The sequence below is a fragment of the Phalacrocorax carbo genome, chromosome 23 (assembly GCF_963921805.1).
Source record: "Phalacrocorax carbo chromosome 23, bPhaCar2.1, whole genome shotgun sequence".
NCBI lineage: Eukaryota > Metazoa > Chordata > Aves > Suliformes > Phalacrocoracidae > Phalacrocorax > Phalacrocorax carbo.
This window is the reverse complement of record NC_087535.1, coordinates 918,249-935,039: the sequence shown is the minus strand read 5'-3', so window position 1 is coordinate 935,039 and position 16,791 is coordinate 918,249. Positions and strand designations below refer to the sequence as shown.

The 16,791-nt window shown below is 53.6% G+C and overlaps 1 protein-coding gene and 1 long non-coding RNA gene across 3 annotated transcripts; one reads left to right on the top strand and one right to left on the bottom strand.

Moving 5' to 3' along the window:
- Positions 1 to 42: 42 nt before the first annotated feature.
- On the top strand, positions 43 to 11,252 carry LOC135316847 (uncharacterized). Of its 2 annotated transcripts, none has more exons than XR_010376071.1 (2): positions 43 to 2,167; positions 9,602 to 11,252. It is a non-coding gene; the product is annotated as an uncharacterized LOC135316847 (long non-coding RNA). The 2 variants fall into 2 exon arrangements; XR_010376072.1 differs by having other exon boundaries at positions 9,169 to 11,252.
- RABIF (RAB interacting factor) lies at positions 11,187 to 12,567 on the bottom strand. The gene is made up of 2 exons (XM_064471720.1): positions 12,306 to 12,567; positions 11,187 to 12,206 (listed from the first exon to the last, which is right to left on the bottom strand). The coding sequence occupies exons 1-2, from the start codon at positions 12,513 to 12,515 to the stop codon at positions 11,955 to 11,957; spliced, it is 462 nt and encodes a 153-aa protein (XP_064327790.1). The 5' UTR covers positions 12,516 to 12,567; the 3' UTR covers positions 11,187 to 11,954.
- Between the last annotated feature and the right edge of the window lie 4,224 nt (positions 12,568 to 16,791).

The window sequence follows — 16,791 nt, the reverse complement described above, 5'->3', positions numbered from 1 at the left end:
CGTGCCCCGTGGCTACCAGCCTTCTGCCGTGAGGGGTTTCAGCCTATTTCAGGCCAGGGTCGGGAGGGTTCCTAACCAGCGTGAGGGCCTTGCTTCTCAGGGACAGGTTTTATTCTGCAGCTCTGAATGACTCTTCCAGTCTCTAATACCATTGATTTTATTAATTACTTTAAATTCTAGATGCAGGATCCGGAGCTGACCCTGGACGTTGGCTGGGAGCTGGTGAAGGGACGCGGCATGTCGCAGCAGCTTACAGCAGGAAGTAGCGTGCGGCAGCAGCCGGTTCCTTAACATGGATCTCACCTTCTGATATGTTGAATTGCGTAACCCAGGCGAGCGGTGGCAGATCTGGTCACTCCTCTCACCTCTCTCCCACTGCAGCAGGGTATGGCTGTGGCCAGTCGCAGCCTTTATGGCCGCCTGCTCATGACTCCCTGTCTCGTTTGCCATCTAAAATCTTCCTTCTTAGCTCCCAGACACCAGGGTTACCCCATGTACTTTCAGTCTTTGCTCCCGTTCTTTACTCATCCCTTTTCCCAAAATGAGCACCCAGGTTTTCCCTTGGCCAGGTCAGATTAAACAGCACCAGGAAAAGACATGGTTGGGATCAGGGACTGAGCTGAACTTCAGGGGGAGGGAAGGTGTGTAATGTAGTTAATCATTCACAAGCACGTCCCCTTCCCTGCCTGGTGCAGGGCCAGCTGGGAGGTTATTGATCTGTCAGCAAGCCGCAGGGCTCTCTGCGGAGGCGAGATGGGGTGGTGCCTTCCAAAGCGGGGATTGATCGCCTCAACATGTACACAACGAGAGGGTTGTTGCAAGCGAGGGCCCACGTCCGTGCTGATCCCAGTCACGTCTGTCACAGGCTGACACAGGAGCAGTTAGTGCTGGGCTGAATGTTCGCACCGTTGTGCTGGTGTGGGGTCCCTCTTTGCATTGTTAATGCCTCCCGGCTGTTTCGGTGGTGTGGCACAGAACTAGAGATTGGTTTTACATATATAATTTTTAATTCTGGGGTGACTATACACATGAGGAAATTGCTAAGGATATAAATGTGACATAAAGAGTCACACCAGATCAGTCATACCCCTGCTGAGCTCGGTATTGTTTTTCTCACGGTAGCCATGGCAAATTCTTTGGGAAGCATGTAGAAGAGGGCCAGTGTAACAGCTTCACTACCCCAGGGTGTTCTCCCCACCTTCAGAGATTCCTGTCTCAGAGAATTCCTGAACCACTAGCCTGTATTTTCTCATCCCAGCCTATCATCTGGCTACAGGTTTTTGCTTGTCTGTTTTGTCCTGCCCCATTACCCACAGGTAGCTGAATGCCTCGCCAGGGTGCGTGAAGGTAACACACAGTCTCCTCCTGGATTTGGGGTCCTGTATTGTTACAGGAACAGGTATTTTTTAGTATTGACAAGGAATTCCTTCCAAATTGTCTTGACAGGGATCTTCAGGTGTTTTGGTTTTGTTTTAATCTTCCTTTGCAACACTGGGCGCAGTTCACTTGGGATCATCTGATCTGGTCTAATCCTCCTCTAGAAGACAGGCCTGACACCCTGCCTAGGGCAGCTTGCTGTGGACTTTGGTGGGGCCTCCTATTGCACAGTCCCAACCTTTCGCTGTTGCAAAATGCACTGTCAGCTTTGCAGGGGCTGGAGGACAAAGGTTCCTGACATCAAGTAAACCACAACCTTCATTAGCCTTCTGGAGAGGTAGAAGGGGAAGAGAAACAGGGATTTTGTTCTTTGTTTATTCTGTAGACTGGGAAAGGAATGGCAGGTGAGGAAAACTGTTGTATGAAGCCTAGCTAGCAAGAATGAGGAACAACAGTACTTTCCCGTGCAGTGTGATGAGGTTTTTAGTTGGTTTAGCACTGGCTGTGGTTGCATGCTGCCTAAACCAGCTCATCTGGCCATTCAGGTCTGGATGTCACTTACGGACCACGTGTCAGGAGTCCACAGCTGCACGAGCAGCCAGCACCATGCCCTTTTCTGCCTGAATGTATTGATGTGAACTGAATGAACTGTGCAAATCAATAGAAGACAACCAGAATGGAATGCTCTGTTTTGCAAGATTGGTTTAAAAGCGGAAACCATTGCCGCTCTCATCGCAGAGCGCTCTCTCCGCCATGCCCAGGGTACAGAAGGGTCACCCTATAGCAGAAGGTATGTACACAGCAGATTTCCATTTCCATTCACCTTGGCAAGGTGAATATCAACAGGCCCTGCTGGGAAAGGGAGGCAAACACCGCTCTGCCGTCAGGGTGGCGGGGGTAGGGCCCTGCAGAGGAACGGGTTGTGCAAGAGGAGGTGCACCCGGCTACTTGGGGCGCAGCGCTCTGAGCGGGACGCCGTGGATCTTGTGACAAACCCGTTCATATCACTGGGGTTTGATTGCAAAGCAAGATGCTTATCCCATCACACATACCTGTACGTTTTATCTCAAGTGCTGCACGCAGCAAACAGAGGAACGACTTGGGGAGAACTTAAAACAGGAGGGAATGCTTAACCCACTGATCTCAGGCCAAACCTCCATGGGAGGACATGGATTCCCCGTGAGGGTGTTGGGAACGTTTGCCAGCGCCAAGAAACACCTTTGATTTAGAGCTCAAAACTACCCAAGTAGCCAGGGCTGAATTAATTTCTGACCTAAACACTCCACGTTCCAGATGGGCTGGAAATCCTTCCGTATGGGAAAGATGAGTGCAGAAGACATAACTAGAGTAGTTCGTCCACGGGAAGGAATCATTCCTGTCCTGAACACTGAACATGTGCAATAAACAGATCTCTAATTATATTATTATACCCTATTTATACCTGGCCCTCTCCTTGCAGGGAGTCTCAAAATAAGTGGAAGGATGTGCCTGAGTTGCCACATTGGCACCCCAAAGGGCTGGGCTCTCCTTTTGCTTTGTGTGATTTCCTACGTGATAGCCAGCAGCACTGCAGCAGAATGTACGTACACAGGGGATTAACATTTCATGAACAAGTTTATTATCTGCATTCTCTACCTTTATCATTTGACTCTGTAACCTTAATGCACAGCTTCTTGAAGGTAATCCTTAAATAAGATCCTGTTTTTAATGGCCTTAAATACATTCCCTGTTTTTAAATCTTACCTTATTTGTTCTTCCAACTGGTTTAATCCTGCTCCTGCAAGCAGGGACTTGACTACCTGCCCTATTTTTTTGTCCTCTCCAAGTCCATATTGCAGGGGCTGCCTCCATTCCCTGCCTTTTTAAATGTTACTTCAGCCCTGACTTTCATACCATACTTCTTCCCTGCAGTAACAACCCCCCATCTGACATTTCTTGGAGCTGAAACAACATCTCCACCAAGTCCACTGATTTTTTTCTTTACAATTAAAAGGCCTTCTGAGTGACTCACCCATGCGCAGGGCCACCTCCGTGCTGTGCATCGTGTGTTGCTGTGCTGGCCAGTACCCCTCTGGCTCAAATCATGTCCGACTTTGGAAACTCTGTTCCCGGTATGGGTTAAACTTCTTGGCCCAGGTTCTGCTCGTTAACTGCGAGTAAACGCACCCTAGCCTACAAATTTTGTTGTGTTCTGCACCACTAGGTTTTGGGTTAGATACTGGAAATACACCTTGCTACAATAACTGGCCTCTCTTTATGTGGCAGTTAACTGTGGTAACTAAAATCGCCCATTAGACTCTTTCACTGCGAAATTAATCTTCTTCCTCTGGTCAAGCAGTAGCACCATCTACCAACTTACTCATATTTCCAGTGTTTGGAGATTTCTACCTGCACGGATTCTTTGCTGCGTGGTTCTTTTGACCAAGAAACCGCTCTGCTGACAGTGCAGTTAGCGACCGTGGCAAACCGTTCGCATCCTGTGCTGGCTTTAGCTGGGATGGTTGCAGTTCTTACAGCAGCTCGCACGGGGCTGTGTTCTGGGTTTGTGCTGAAACCTGTGTTGATAACACAGGGCTGTTTTAGCTATTGCTGAGCAGGGCTGACACAGTGTCACGGGCTTTTCTGCTCCTCACGCTGCCCCGCCAGCGCGTGTGCTGGGGCACACAAGGAGCTGGGAGGGGACACAGCTGGGACAGCTGACCCCAGGGACTGTCCAGACCATACGATGTCGTGCTCAGCAACAAAACTGGCGGGTGGAAGATGGCAGGGGCTGCTGCTGCTCGGGCTGGGCATCGGTTGGTTGGTAGTGAGCAATTTCTTTCTTTTGCACCACTTGTTTTTCTTGGGTTTTATTTTCCTCTTTTTTTTTCCTTTTTAAAAATTTATTTTTAATTATTAAACTGTTTTTATCTGAATCCATGAGTTTTTCTCACTTTTACACTTCTCATTCTCCCCCCATCCCACTGGGAGGCGAGTGGGTGAGTGGCTGCATGGGGCTTAATTGCTGGCCGGGGTTAAACCACGACACATCCATAGTCCAGAGACACCACTGGCAGGGCTGCATCCATCCGTGACAGCCAGGCAGCGTGGACTGGGTGCAGTGCCACAGATCTGAGTCGGTTCTTGCTGTAAGTGCATACGGGGTGGTTTTAAAGAGAATCCAATGGTTTGTGGACCACTAAGGCCGGTAGGAAGAGAAGCCCCTCTGTGGACTGTCTCAGGTTTGAGATACCCAGTGAACTCATGGTGACACTGACCGATTGCAGACGAGCGTTGGAACAGAGCCGAGCACTCATTTCCCCGTTAGCCTCAAAGAGCTAAATGCGCTGTACATACCGACTCGGCCAAAGAGCTCCAGGTGGCACAGTAACGTGCGGAGGGGCCGCATCCAAGGCAGAATGGCTTTGTGGGTGCACAGCAGGACCCCTGCTGCAACCAGTGCACCCAGTTCAGTACTGCACTGGCCTTATGGCACAGCTGCACACGGCAGCAACCTCTCTCTACTGACATCTGTGTCAGGACCAACTAAACACGAGTTTGGCTGGATCAGCAGCACTACAAACCTGGCCTGCAGGGCAGGGGATGCCAGGAAGTAGAGCGAGAGGGCCCCAGTAGGCAGAAGGTGCACCTTACGCTGTGCTGCTCTGAGTACGTGCAGCACCGTGGCTTCACCTCTCCCACAGTCGGGAGCTGGGTCTCGGTACAGGCCAGCAGCACACAGCCATTGCCTTTCAGTGCAAGCATACCAGGTGCCCAACAGAAACCCCCAAATCCCAGCAGGGCCCTGGAGGGAAGGGGTGGAACCAGATCCCCATGAGTGATGCTGTGGGGCCCTGTGGAGCACCAGAGCCAAACTGGGGACCTGTGGCTGCAGCAGGGATGGAGCTGCGGAGGCACTGAGCCTACAGAGTGCTGCTGACACCCGCAGCTCCACCCCTCGCTCCTGGTTACTCCTTATCAAGGGAGGTTCCTCCCACCACAGTCTAAAGCTGCGCCTTTCTCCGAGCATCTTTTCTCCTCAGGAGCTGGGTCCTTTGTTTGCTGAGTCCCTTCTTTCCTCCTACCCTTTTTGGTGCTGACCCCTTGGACCTGCCACAGTTTGGCAGAGAACGGAGTCCTCCTGCCTCTTTTAGAGACCAGGAGCCACAGACTGCTCCCTCCCCAGGAAAGCACTAGGCAGCAAGTTCTCGGAGCCATGTCCTCGTGCTCCAGTGCTGGAGATTACAAATTAACCAGGGGTTCTGCAGTGAGCTGCGGTCTGGATGTCTGCCATGGAAGAAGCATACTGTTAATAGTGTTCCAGGCAGCGTGCAGAGTCAGCTGCTCGAGGAGCGGAGGATACCTGTGCTGACACGGCTCTGCTTATTTTCCCTTGCTCTCAGGGCATCTCTTCCAGCTGGGTTTGAACAATGGCAGAGGGTGACTCCTGGCAGCACTCAGACAAGAGCGCTTTGCCTCTGCGCGCACAGCGATTAAGGCTTGAAACCGTCTCCCTTCCTCTGGGGGAATTCAGCGACTCCTGGAAGATAAGGAACATGAAAGGGGGAGCAGAAGCACAGCTGAGTGTACGCACAGTCCCCACTGCTTCCCCAGCGAGAAGTGCGGATGAACACATCCATGCAGGGAGCTCTCCCAGCGCAGCTTCTCGCCCCAGGGACGTGTGGCTCCCATCGATGCCACAAATTGCCCTGAAAGACTTTCCAAGGACAGACTTTGCCCGCAGTTCTGACCTGTCCTGCCAGAGTAACACCCGCCGGTAAGGCGGGCTGCTGGAAAAAACGCAGCGCTGGCTCCTACTGCTTTGGCCTCCTCTGGTGGCTGAACAGCCCCTGCTTCGGTCAGGACGTGCCCCACTTTCAGGCCCAACTGCGTCTATGGGATTACAGCCTGCCCTGGGCTGCTCCCCTCCACCCACAGCCTACACATCTGATGCAGTTGTGCCAAGGAGGGAAGCGTAACCCTGCATTTCTCCATGCAGGAGCTGTATGTGAACAGTTCATATTTTAAACAAAGACAAAATTGAAGCCCCAAAGAAGTGACCAAGTGCTGATCAAGGGATATATCCTTGGCTACAAGCTGTTTCCACCCGTGCAGCGCTCTCAGATTCAGCCACGCAGTACTTAAAAACCTGAACTGCAGCAACCCCTAAGTTGTGCCATTCTGGATTAAGTTTTACGAAAGATGCAAGAAGCATTTTTTGCAGAGCCTGCTTCCCCCTCTCAGGAGATGGAAGCATTATCTCAGTGACCCAGGAACCTGCTCACGCTTCCTCAGTGATTGCATTTAGGGAGCAAAGCACTTGATTTTTTCTCTCTGCACGGTCAGATAATTTTCAGATGCCAGAGCACTTGCTCTGAAGCATGCTCCTGTGAAGACAGCCAAACATCCCTGTATTACCAACACTGTTTTCAGCACAAATCCAAAACACAGCCCCGTACTAGCTACTATGAAGAAAGTTAACTCTATCCCAGCCCAAACCAGCACAGCTTCTCTCACTCACCTGGTGGGGGCAGCCCCCCAGCACAGTAACTCTCATCTGGATTGCTAGGCTACCTTCTCCCTCCTCTCTACCCTCACCGACACAAAAAGGTCCAGCTGCACTTGTAAGAAAGCTGCGCTTTAAGAACGTGGCTGACTTGCAACTCAGGAAAGAAGTATTTATGCTGAAATGCATAACAGAAATTATTGGTTAAAAGGAGCGTAAAGCTGGCTTTTATCAAAGCCCTCATTTTCTCTTTGCACTTTTATGGCAAGTTCCACTCATCTGCTGTGGTTTCTTTCCATGTCCCTCAGCAGCTGCAAAATGCTTGGTGGTTTTAGGCAAAATACTTGGTGGTTTAGAGTTGCTTTGATTCTAGGGTTTGGCCTTTATTAACCTGGCTTTGCGGGAGGCAGGGAAGCATTTCCCTGCACTATTTGTTGAAGGACCCTGAAGCTATTTCCTCTCTATTGTCTCCTTTCCTCCTGCTTTTCTTGTCCCTGCCAGGGAATGTAATGTCAGGCATGTAAAATGACCTTCAGAGAATATTCATAATACATTTCAGATACCCCTCGTCTTCCAAACACCCACGCCTTGTAGATGCTGCCCATGCTGATACAGCAGTATCTGTTCACACAGTGTGACTGTCTTGCTCTGTAGTGCTGGCGGTTTAGGGAAATAAGCAAGGCAAGATACGTAGGAGATGTAATGCCAAAAATATCTCTCCTAGCAAAACTGGCCTTGCTTTTATCAATCCACAGCTCTTTCCTGAGCTCTGCTCCTCGTCTCCACACACGGTGGCAGCAGGTTCTGAGACACACTGAGCTGCAGGTGCTGCGAAGATCCCACTTTAAGCTCTCCTGGCTGCCTAAGTGAGGACTAGCAAGAACGGCAGAGCTCTAGAACACAGCAGGGAGGCAAACAGCAAAATCCTCCAAACTGTCACTTTGAAGTCCATATTGTTGTAACAGAAGAAATCTTTGGCAGAGCAGTTAAGAGACAAACAATCATGGAGAGACCTTGAGTGTTGTCAGGGCCAGAAACAAGACCTCTTTGCTGACTTGCAGAGCTGGGGAAAGAGGGAGCCTTGAATTCCAGTCCCTGCTCCGACCACCACTTACCTATTCCCGTGCAATGCACTCAGCTCAGGGAAGGAAGACTGTGAATGCAACCTCCTGGCGAGTGATGACTTGTGGCAGTTTCCCAAGACAGCTCAGCTGATCTCACAGCCTCCTGCTGCCAAAAATGGGAAGACCTGCATCTTGCCATTACCTCCCAGTTATCTCACGCAGGCTGTGGAGCTCAAACTCCCATGCTTCAACCCAGCAGGCCAAGAAGCAGAGCTTCACACTGAGTTAGCAAACTGAACAGTCTCAGCGAAGGGTTCAGCAGCTGGCTCAAGGGAGAGGTGAAGTTACACAAGGTGACAATGCCAGCCTAAGCCCAGAGCAGGGTTTTGGGGCTGGGAACCAACCTCAATACCTGAGTCAGAGCGAAGCAAGATTTTACCCATCCTAAATACATTTATATTTATGGTATATAAACACTTAACCAACACAAACAGGCCTTAAAATCAGATTGGGAAGCAATTAGACAAAATTATGATTATTTGCCCTCACCCAAAAGCAGGACTGAGGCAAGACCCCAAGGGCTGGAGGTTTTGTGTCCTGCCATGCACAGTTCTCGCGCCAGCCAATCCCACTAGCGAGGTGGGCAAGGGAGCAGGTTCAGTAGCTTTCCCTCTCTTGGCAGTGCTACAGTTAACACAGAATGGGTCTTACGAGTAAAGTCTGTGCAGCTCTTTATGTAGAAGAACCTATCTTAAATATGATGAAAAACCCCTTCCCTGTGCGGGTGCCCGAGCAGGGGCACAGGCTGCTCAGAGAGGCTGTGGGGTCCCTTCCCTGGAGACATTCACCCCCCGCCTGGACGCGGCCCTGTGCCCCTGCTCTGGGGGTGCCTGCTCCAGCAGGGGTGGGACGGGGTGAGCTCCAGAGGGTCCTTCCAACTCCCGCCATTCTGGGATTCTGTGATCTTCAAATTAATTTAAAAGCGACCTGCATGTGGAAATAAGGGTTCTGCTCCGTCCTGTGATGATAAATATAGGCTGCAGATAGGCCCTTCCCGTACCTGAAGGTTGGCTCTTGTCTATCCTTCTTTTCCTAGAAGTTCCTGCAGGCAACTGGAAAACAGTTTTTCAACATGCTAGATAAAAAGCAGTGAAAAGATTATGTTTATTTGTGAGACTATCCAAATTTTTATTAGCTCTCATTAACACAAAAACTGCTCAGTGCTTCATTTGATGCTCCCAGATCTGGCGTTGCCGTCTGTTACATAAACACAGCAGACCTTCCCCCGAAGGTTTGCTGACTGCAGACACTCCTCCTCTAAAATTCAGTTAACATCACGGTGGAACCGCCTGGGCTCAGATTCCACAGTGATGCTGCCTTCTCCCTCTGCACAATTCCCTCCCCCTCCTCATAGTACTGACTTCAGCTCTCGGGATATGCATCAGCCCAGGCGATGGGCTCCCGAGCACCAGCAGTCAGACTGCGGAGCTCTATGGCCTGGCTGCCCCTTCCCCAGCACCTCGTCCCTGCCTGCGCTACTTGGACTTCAGAGGCACCTCTCACGGCTTCTCCAAGCTGTAGGAAGCCAAGATCTTACCTGAGCTTGAAAAATCCCAAGATCTCATGATACAAAAGTTCCCTCCCGTGAGTTGCTAAAAGATACTATATTTCTTAGCATTTCCACAATCTGCATGTTCCTACCTCAGAGTTACGAGTGAGCAGGGACCAAACCTGGATCCTGTGGAGGATGTTTCCATCCAGCACATCTCTCCTCTCAGACCGACGGGCAGGAGGAGCTGCCATTGCTCACCATCACCAAGCAACGCCACGCTGACGGGGATTCAAATTGCTGCAATGCGGATGTGAAGGAGGCCTTTGACCCAAGGTCTCCCATCTCTCCAGGAAGTGTTCTACCAACTGGGGAAAGCTGCGGCCACCACCCCAGCTCTGTCCCTGCGCCACCCGCCGACTACTCCCCAACATCAGGAATCAACATGTACCATTTTTTTGAGAAGTGTCATTTACTCAGGATTAATCAAACTGATATCCACAGGCCTCTTCTGCACAGTGGCATCCTCAAAATGAAACTATTGCACAGCACATTTTATATTTTAGTAACCTAGATGTTACAGGTCAAAACATGTTCCCTAATAGACAACAGTCTAATGGAAGTGTGAAATGAAAGTGACATGATCCCACTATTTCATTGCAGAACCCAAATGAAGCTCTCCTGCCCTTCTAGGTATGCTTCCTTGATGAATCTGTTCAGTTACTGGGCTTACGGCTAAAAGACAAGAGGTGCACGAGGAAAGAAGCACAATTTTCATGTCAAACGTGCATCTGAAGTGCCATATTTAGCAAAGATATGGCACAAGACTCACCTCCTGCCCAAATGAGAGCCTTAATCGCCAGACTGCGGTGTGTGCCTCTCTCCCTCCTGTGAATACGTGGTGACTGCCCACAGCAGAGGTTTCTCATGGAGCAGCCCCAAAACAGCCAACGTCTTGGTTGTTCTACATTAAGGCAGAGTCTCCAATCTTAAAAGTGCAGGTGCTCAAGCATTGGAAGAAAGGATTTCTCCCTCGCCTGTTGTCAGGATGCCTTTCTGGAAAATCTCCCTGAGGCTGTGCCTGCCTTACAGACTCCTGCCAGACCAAGGAAAAGGTCTCTCCCATGGCCTTGTGGCAGCAACGTCTTTAAGTACAACCGGCCTTGATTTTGGTAGCAAATACAACTTCAGCACCCCAGCGCAATGACAGTTGTGCCTTCACAGCTGCATTGGTACAAAATGTATTTATTAGCACAGCACGCCGATACACCCCCTGCAGTAAGGCATGTCCTCTGTGACCCCAGACGACCACTGTAAAGCTGCTGCATGGTTCAGTTGGGGAATGCAAACTGGACCACAATTACCAAGAGATAAATACAGTGAGAACCATGGCTGCTGCAGCCTCCTTCAATTTTCAGTCACCTTTGTGCCCATCTTTTAGAAGGCAGAGACCAAAATTGGACACGACACCCCACATTGCTCCTACCAGCTGCTTTTACAGAAGAGAAATTCCTCCCCAGCTTCTCTGTTTAATACCCACACAGCTGTGTTGACATTCTTCAGCACTGAGACACACGGTCACTGGACACTGCTCGTCCAATGATTCAAATCCTTTTCAGGTTGGGATCTCTTCATTCTTGCTGCCTGGAAATACTCTGATCTTGCACGGTTTCTTTGTTTGCCATTCCATCAGCCTACGCTGTCTGCAAACTCTACCTGTATCTTATTTTATTTCCAAGTACTCAGTTAATAAAACTGCATACAGTGTTAGTTAAAATGCCTTACAAACACTTTAGGTGCCATGTACAGGTTACAGTTGCCAAATAGGATGAGGTTTTAGAGAACCAAAATGTTAGGCTTTGGGGCAGGGAACGTTTCTTCTGAAAAATCAACAGAAGATACAGCCTTAAACCCTGTAACTGCTTTGGCTGTAGTTCAGACAATTTAAGCTGCCATGATGATTCAGTGCAGCAGTGCTCCCCTTGCCCTTGTGCCAGCACCCACATTTACATGGCTGTGCCACAAACCCATCGACCTTAGAGACAGCACGTTTGAAAAACAGCAGCCGCAGAAGTGACGGAGAACAGCCAGGAAGGCCTGGGGCCGCCCCTAGCGACAGCGGCGGACCGGGCTATTTGGCAAAATTGTCAGGGTGAGCCGTCCCTGCAGGTCGCGGGGCACCCTCCCGCCAACGACGTCCTTCCCGCGCGGGCTCGGGCGAGGAGCTGGCTGTGCCGGTGCCGGTCAGTCCGTGGCTATGGGGTGACCAGCCACGCTGTGGGTCAGTCAGGTGTGGGTCAGTCAGGTGTGGGGCCGCCATCAGCAAGGCTGCGCGGCGGCCAGGCCGCCGTCGGCCCGTGTGCCTTGGCTCAGCCGGTCGCGGGCAGGCCGCGGGGCGGGCAGGGGTCCCGCCGGCTGAGCCCGGCTCCCCTGGCAGGGGCCATCGCCCCCGTCCCCAGCCCAGGCGGCAGCGCCGGTGTCACTCGTGAGCCACGCGCTCCAGCGCCACGTAGAAGCTGTCCTTGTCGTCGAGGCAGTGCCAGCCGATGGGCCCCGCCTCGCAGTCGGCGCACACCAGGAACTTCACGTTGCCCACGTCGCGGGTGAAGCCCACGTTCTCGAAGGAGAACATGTCGCGCACCAGCCAGTGCTCCCGCACCAGGTCCCCGCCGCCGCCGCCGCCGCCGCCGCCTCCCGCCGCCGCCTTCTTCCTCATGGCGGGCAGGAGGAGCTGCGGGACACACAGCGTCACCGCCCCGCCTGCAGGGGGCGCCCGCCCCGCCCCGCCCCGCCCCGCCCTCCCGCCGCTCCCTCCGCCCTCCCCCGGTACCTCACGGCGGGCGAAGGTGGCGGCGCCGGGCAGCAGCACCCGCGACCCGCAGCGCTGGCACAGCACCGCCTTCAGGTTCCGGCCCTGCGCGCACACCAGCTCGGCCGAGCCCGGCGCGGCGGCGGCGGCGGCGGCGGGAGGACGAGGAGGAGGAGGGGGAGAAGGAGGAGGCGCCGCCCGCTGCTCCATCTCGGCGCAGGCCGACGCCATGGCCGCGCAGCCGCGCTCGTGCCGCCACCGCCCGGGGGCGGGGCCAGGGCAGGGGGCGGCCGGCGGCGCCGTGCGCGTGCGCGGTGCTGAGGGGCGGTGCCGGGGGCCGGAGCCGGGCTGGGAAGCGGCGGGGTTTGAAGCACCGAGGGCGGGGGCTTTGCTCTGTGAGACCCCCCCGCGGCGCCGCCTCCAGCTCGGGGCTCCTCAGCGCGGGACAGACACGGGGCTGTGGGAGCGGGGCCAGAGGGGGCACAGAAATGCTCCGGGGGCTGGAGCCCCCCTGCTGCGAGGCCGGGCTGGGAGAGCTGGGGTTGTGCAGCTGGGGGAGAGAAGGCTGTGGGGAGACCTTATTGCGGCCTCCCAGCGCTTAAAGGGGGCTGTGGGAAGGGTGGGGGTGACCTCTTTAGCAAGGGCTGCTGTGACAGGACAAGGGGTGATGGTTTTAAACTAGAGGAGGGGAGATTCAGACTGGATAGAAGGAAGCAATTTTTTACAGTGAGGGTGGTGAAGCACTAGAACAGGTTGCCCCGAGAGGTGGTCGATGCCCCATCCCTGGGAACATTCCAGGCCAGGCTGGACGGGGCTCTGAGCAACCTGGTCTGGGTGAAGATGTCCCTGCTCAGGGCAGGGGGCTGGACTGGATGGCCTCTAAAGGTCCCTTCCGACCCAAAGCATTCTGTGATTCTATGACACGGCCCTGAGCTCCTCCCAAGCCCGTGGTGTGTGAGGTGACTCCCGTGGCCGTGGAGGTGCCCCCAGCTCAGGCTCGCCGCCAGCCCTGCCCCGAGCCGCTGCGGAGGCGGCTCTGTAAGGCAATGGGTGACGCGAGGGTGGCCTGACAGAGCCTCCTGTGCCCGCTCTGCGGGCAGGAAGGCAGCGCAGGCTGAGCAGCAGCACGGTGCGGAGGATCCCTTTGTGAAACCGGGCTGTTTCACAAGCTGGTAGTGAGCAGTTGGCAGCAAACGGCTGTCTGCCTGCCAGTTGGGTCCGTCAGGGACAGTCAGTTCCTGGGCATGGGGGCCTGGAGATGCTTGGCGTCTGTTACAGTGGTCAGAGAAAGCAGAGCTCAGCTGATGCTGGACAAAGGGAAATTGTCTCCCTGTGAAGCTGCTGCACATATTTTGCGTGTAGTGATTGCATCGGCATTTCTGAGAGCCTGGGCTATGCTCTTTTCCTGCTGCACAGAGCAGCTCGCCTAGCTGCTTGGTACAGAGGGTACCTGCTCAGAAATGGGGAAGGAGAGGGGAAGAGTGCAGGGAAAGGGGCAAAGGGCTGACATTCAGAGGGGGCTGACATTCTCCCTGCTTTCCAGGAGAGGAAGCCAGAGCTCAGGCAGACCCTGAAGAACCCAGGAAAAGCAGGAGGCTGTGTCAGTGCAACAGGCAGCAGTGCCGAAGGCAAGGTCCTGGGGCCCAAGTGACTCCTGGGCTTGTTCTTCACGGAACGTCTCTGAGGCACTGTGGCTTTGTGCTGATCTCGGGACCTGCTGCTCGTGGCCCACTGTTAGCATGGTTGAAAAGACTGAAACAGGCCTGTTGATTGCAGCTACAGCTTCTTTAGGGGTAGAACAGATCCCAGGAGAGCCTTGATTCTTGCTTTTTCCTGACCATTTATTGTAAATATACACCATCCTCCTGCTACCTTCCTGTCTCCCCACTGGCTGCTCCTGAGAAGTCCCAGGAGAAGCCAGAAATGGGAACTGATATTCAAGGTACTAAATAAAAATAAAAGATTTCATCAGGAATCCAGTTGCTCACCTCAGCCTCCAGCCCGGGCAATCAGAGTCCTGAATGCTGTGTCATCAGCCTCAGCTCTGCTCCCTGCCATGAGCCGCAAGGTGGGTGCAGCTGGTAGACACAAACCCTGCAGTCCTGTGAATCATGCAGGTGTTTATAGGGCAGAAGCAGTGTATGGGGCACTGGAGCTCCTCAGCCATCTCTGGGCGTGTGCCTGGGAGCCAGAGCGGGGCTTGTGGGGCCGAGAGGGGCACCGATGCAAAAGCGGTGGTGTGAAGCTCAGCAACACCCACCGTGAGCAGCCCTGGGGAGCTGCTGCTCTAAAGCCAGTCACGGAAGCCAACCACAGAAAGGTCTTGGTTTGCCTGAATTTGGCTGGTGGCTGAGCCGGAGCCGGGGTGTCTCCCATGACTGAGGAGCCGCCGAGGTGCGGCGGCACAGCTGTGCCACTCGTGACAGCTCCAGTGAGCTGAAAGGGCTGAGGCTTGGTCCTGTCCTCGCCACAGTACGGCGGCCTCCCCTGAAGAGCGGTGACAGAGGGGGCTTGGCTGGGCTGCACTGGGACGCTGCAGGGTGCAAAGAGGACTTTTCCACGTGTCCTCAATTTTGCTGTCTCCATCTCCCACCCTGAGCAACTTTGTTCAGCTTTCCGCTGTGAAACGCTGGGCGCAGGCAGCAGGTTTACCTGTAGAGGAGGTTGTGCTGTCAGGTTTCTGCCTCCTCCCTCGCCCGAGATGTGTCCTTCCACGGGGTTTGGTGCCTGCGGCACCAGGGAGGGTTTCCTGCAGGTCAGCAGTTCCCCACTACTGCCACGCAGGAGTTCCCTGCAGAAACAGACGGTGCCTGCCAGCGGCTGGTGGCAGGCCTTCAGATCTGCTCTGCAGCCAGAGCACCTCGGGGGTCAGAGACGTCCCAGGATCCCCCTGCTTGGAGATACTCTGGATTCAATGGAACAAGGTCTGGAGAAACCCGATCCAAACTGGATCTTCTCTGAGCAGGATTAGAGACCACCAGATTGCTTCTCCCAACCACAATTATTCTTCGATTCTGTGATTCCTTCTTGTGTAAGTGCAAATACCACTTTTACAAAAGCGACGCAGGGTGAGCGTGCCCAGGAGCCCTGGCTCCATCCCTGCTCGGGCAGTGCACCGTGTCCTGAGAGCCGGACAGCCCGTGCTGCCTCAGAGGCCCCCGAGCTGTGAGACTTTGGTTTCACTTACCCCCTCCAGAACTTCAGGGCCTCTCAATGGGTCGCTGCTCCTGCCTGCCGTGACCGGCCGAGGGAAGCACTGCTCCTGCCCACCTTTGCTGCGTGCAGGAGGCTCCAGTGGAGGAGGCATGAAGCAAAGGCCCTTGCCTCCCTGATCTGATTGTACCATGCCACGAAGTAACATGTTTGTAGGGCTTCAGCCCGACGGTACTAAGTGTGCGCTAGTTTAGATGGTAACACGGTAAGTAGGGAGCGAGAGCCAGGTCAGATGGGGGGAGAGGAGAGTAAGCCCTCTGCCCGACCCACGCGAAGTCCATTCAGGTTGCAAGTCAACAGCTCACGGTGTTGTATCCACACTTACGTGGACACCGCCTGCCAGTCAAATCAACCTGAGATGATGCTTTCTTGGCAAGATCCGCTTCCCGAAAAACCCTGCTGAGCGGCACACGGCACTGCACTGCCGCCTCCCAGCCCACGGCCCAGGGCTGCCGCCGGGCACGGCTGGGCTGGGCTGGGGAGGTTGTTCAGGGCTTGTCTTTGTTAGTCTCTGGAACTTCTCAAGAAAGGAAGAAAAACCTACAAACCCAAAGTGATATTTAGCCAATTCTTAACATTCTTGGGTGGGAGCTGTCTGGTGTTGAAAATTTATGCTTAATTCTGCATTTTAGCATTTCCTCCTAGATTATTCATGGAGCAGAGCTTCACTCCCTGGTCTGACAGAACCAATACCAGCTTCTTTCCAAGCAGAACATTTTGACCCTTTGTTTTACCTTCAACAGTAGCTTGTAAGTTTTCTCATCTCCAGCTATGCAAGGCGCAGACTGTTTTGAAGGTTTGTATTGTTCATTATCTAGCTGGAAATGCCAATTCCTCTTCAAATCCTTCAGTACACCTTGTCCTGGAAAGGCAGCGACGGGATCGGCTGGCCACCGTCTATAGGGTTGTGTCCTGCTGTGACCCAGATCCGGTGCTGGTGCTTCAGTCTGCTGAGTTTCAGCAGAACCACGCACCAGGCATGTGTTTTTTCAGCCCTAGTCACTTCTGGAGCTGAATCCCTCCAGAGGCCTTTGCAGGCGAGCAGGGCTGGTCGGGACGCTAAGGAGGAGCTACTGACAACTGCAGGTTTGGTACCGGAGCCTGGAAGCTCACCCTCCGCATGCCGCCTCCCTGCGGGGTCAGAGGTGCACAGCGCAAGACGTCCACGTACAAAATCAGGGCGTGCTGCCTTGTGAATGCTGCACCCTCCCGAGCGGGTCCTTGTACCTTTTGGTTCCTCACACACTTCTCACTGGCTAAAGAGTGACAGAGACGTCCATCCTGGGGGGGGATG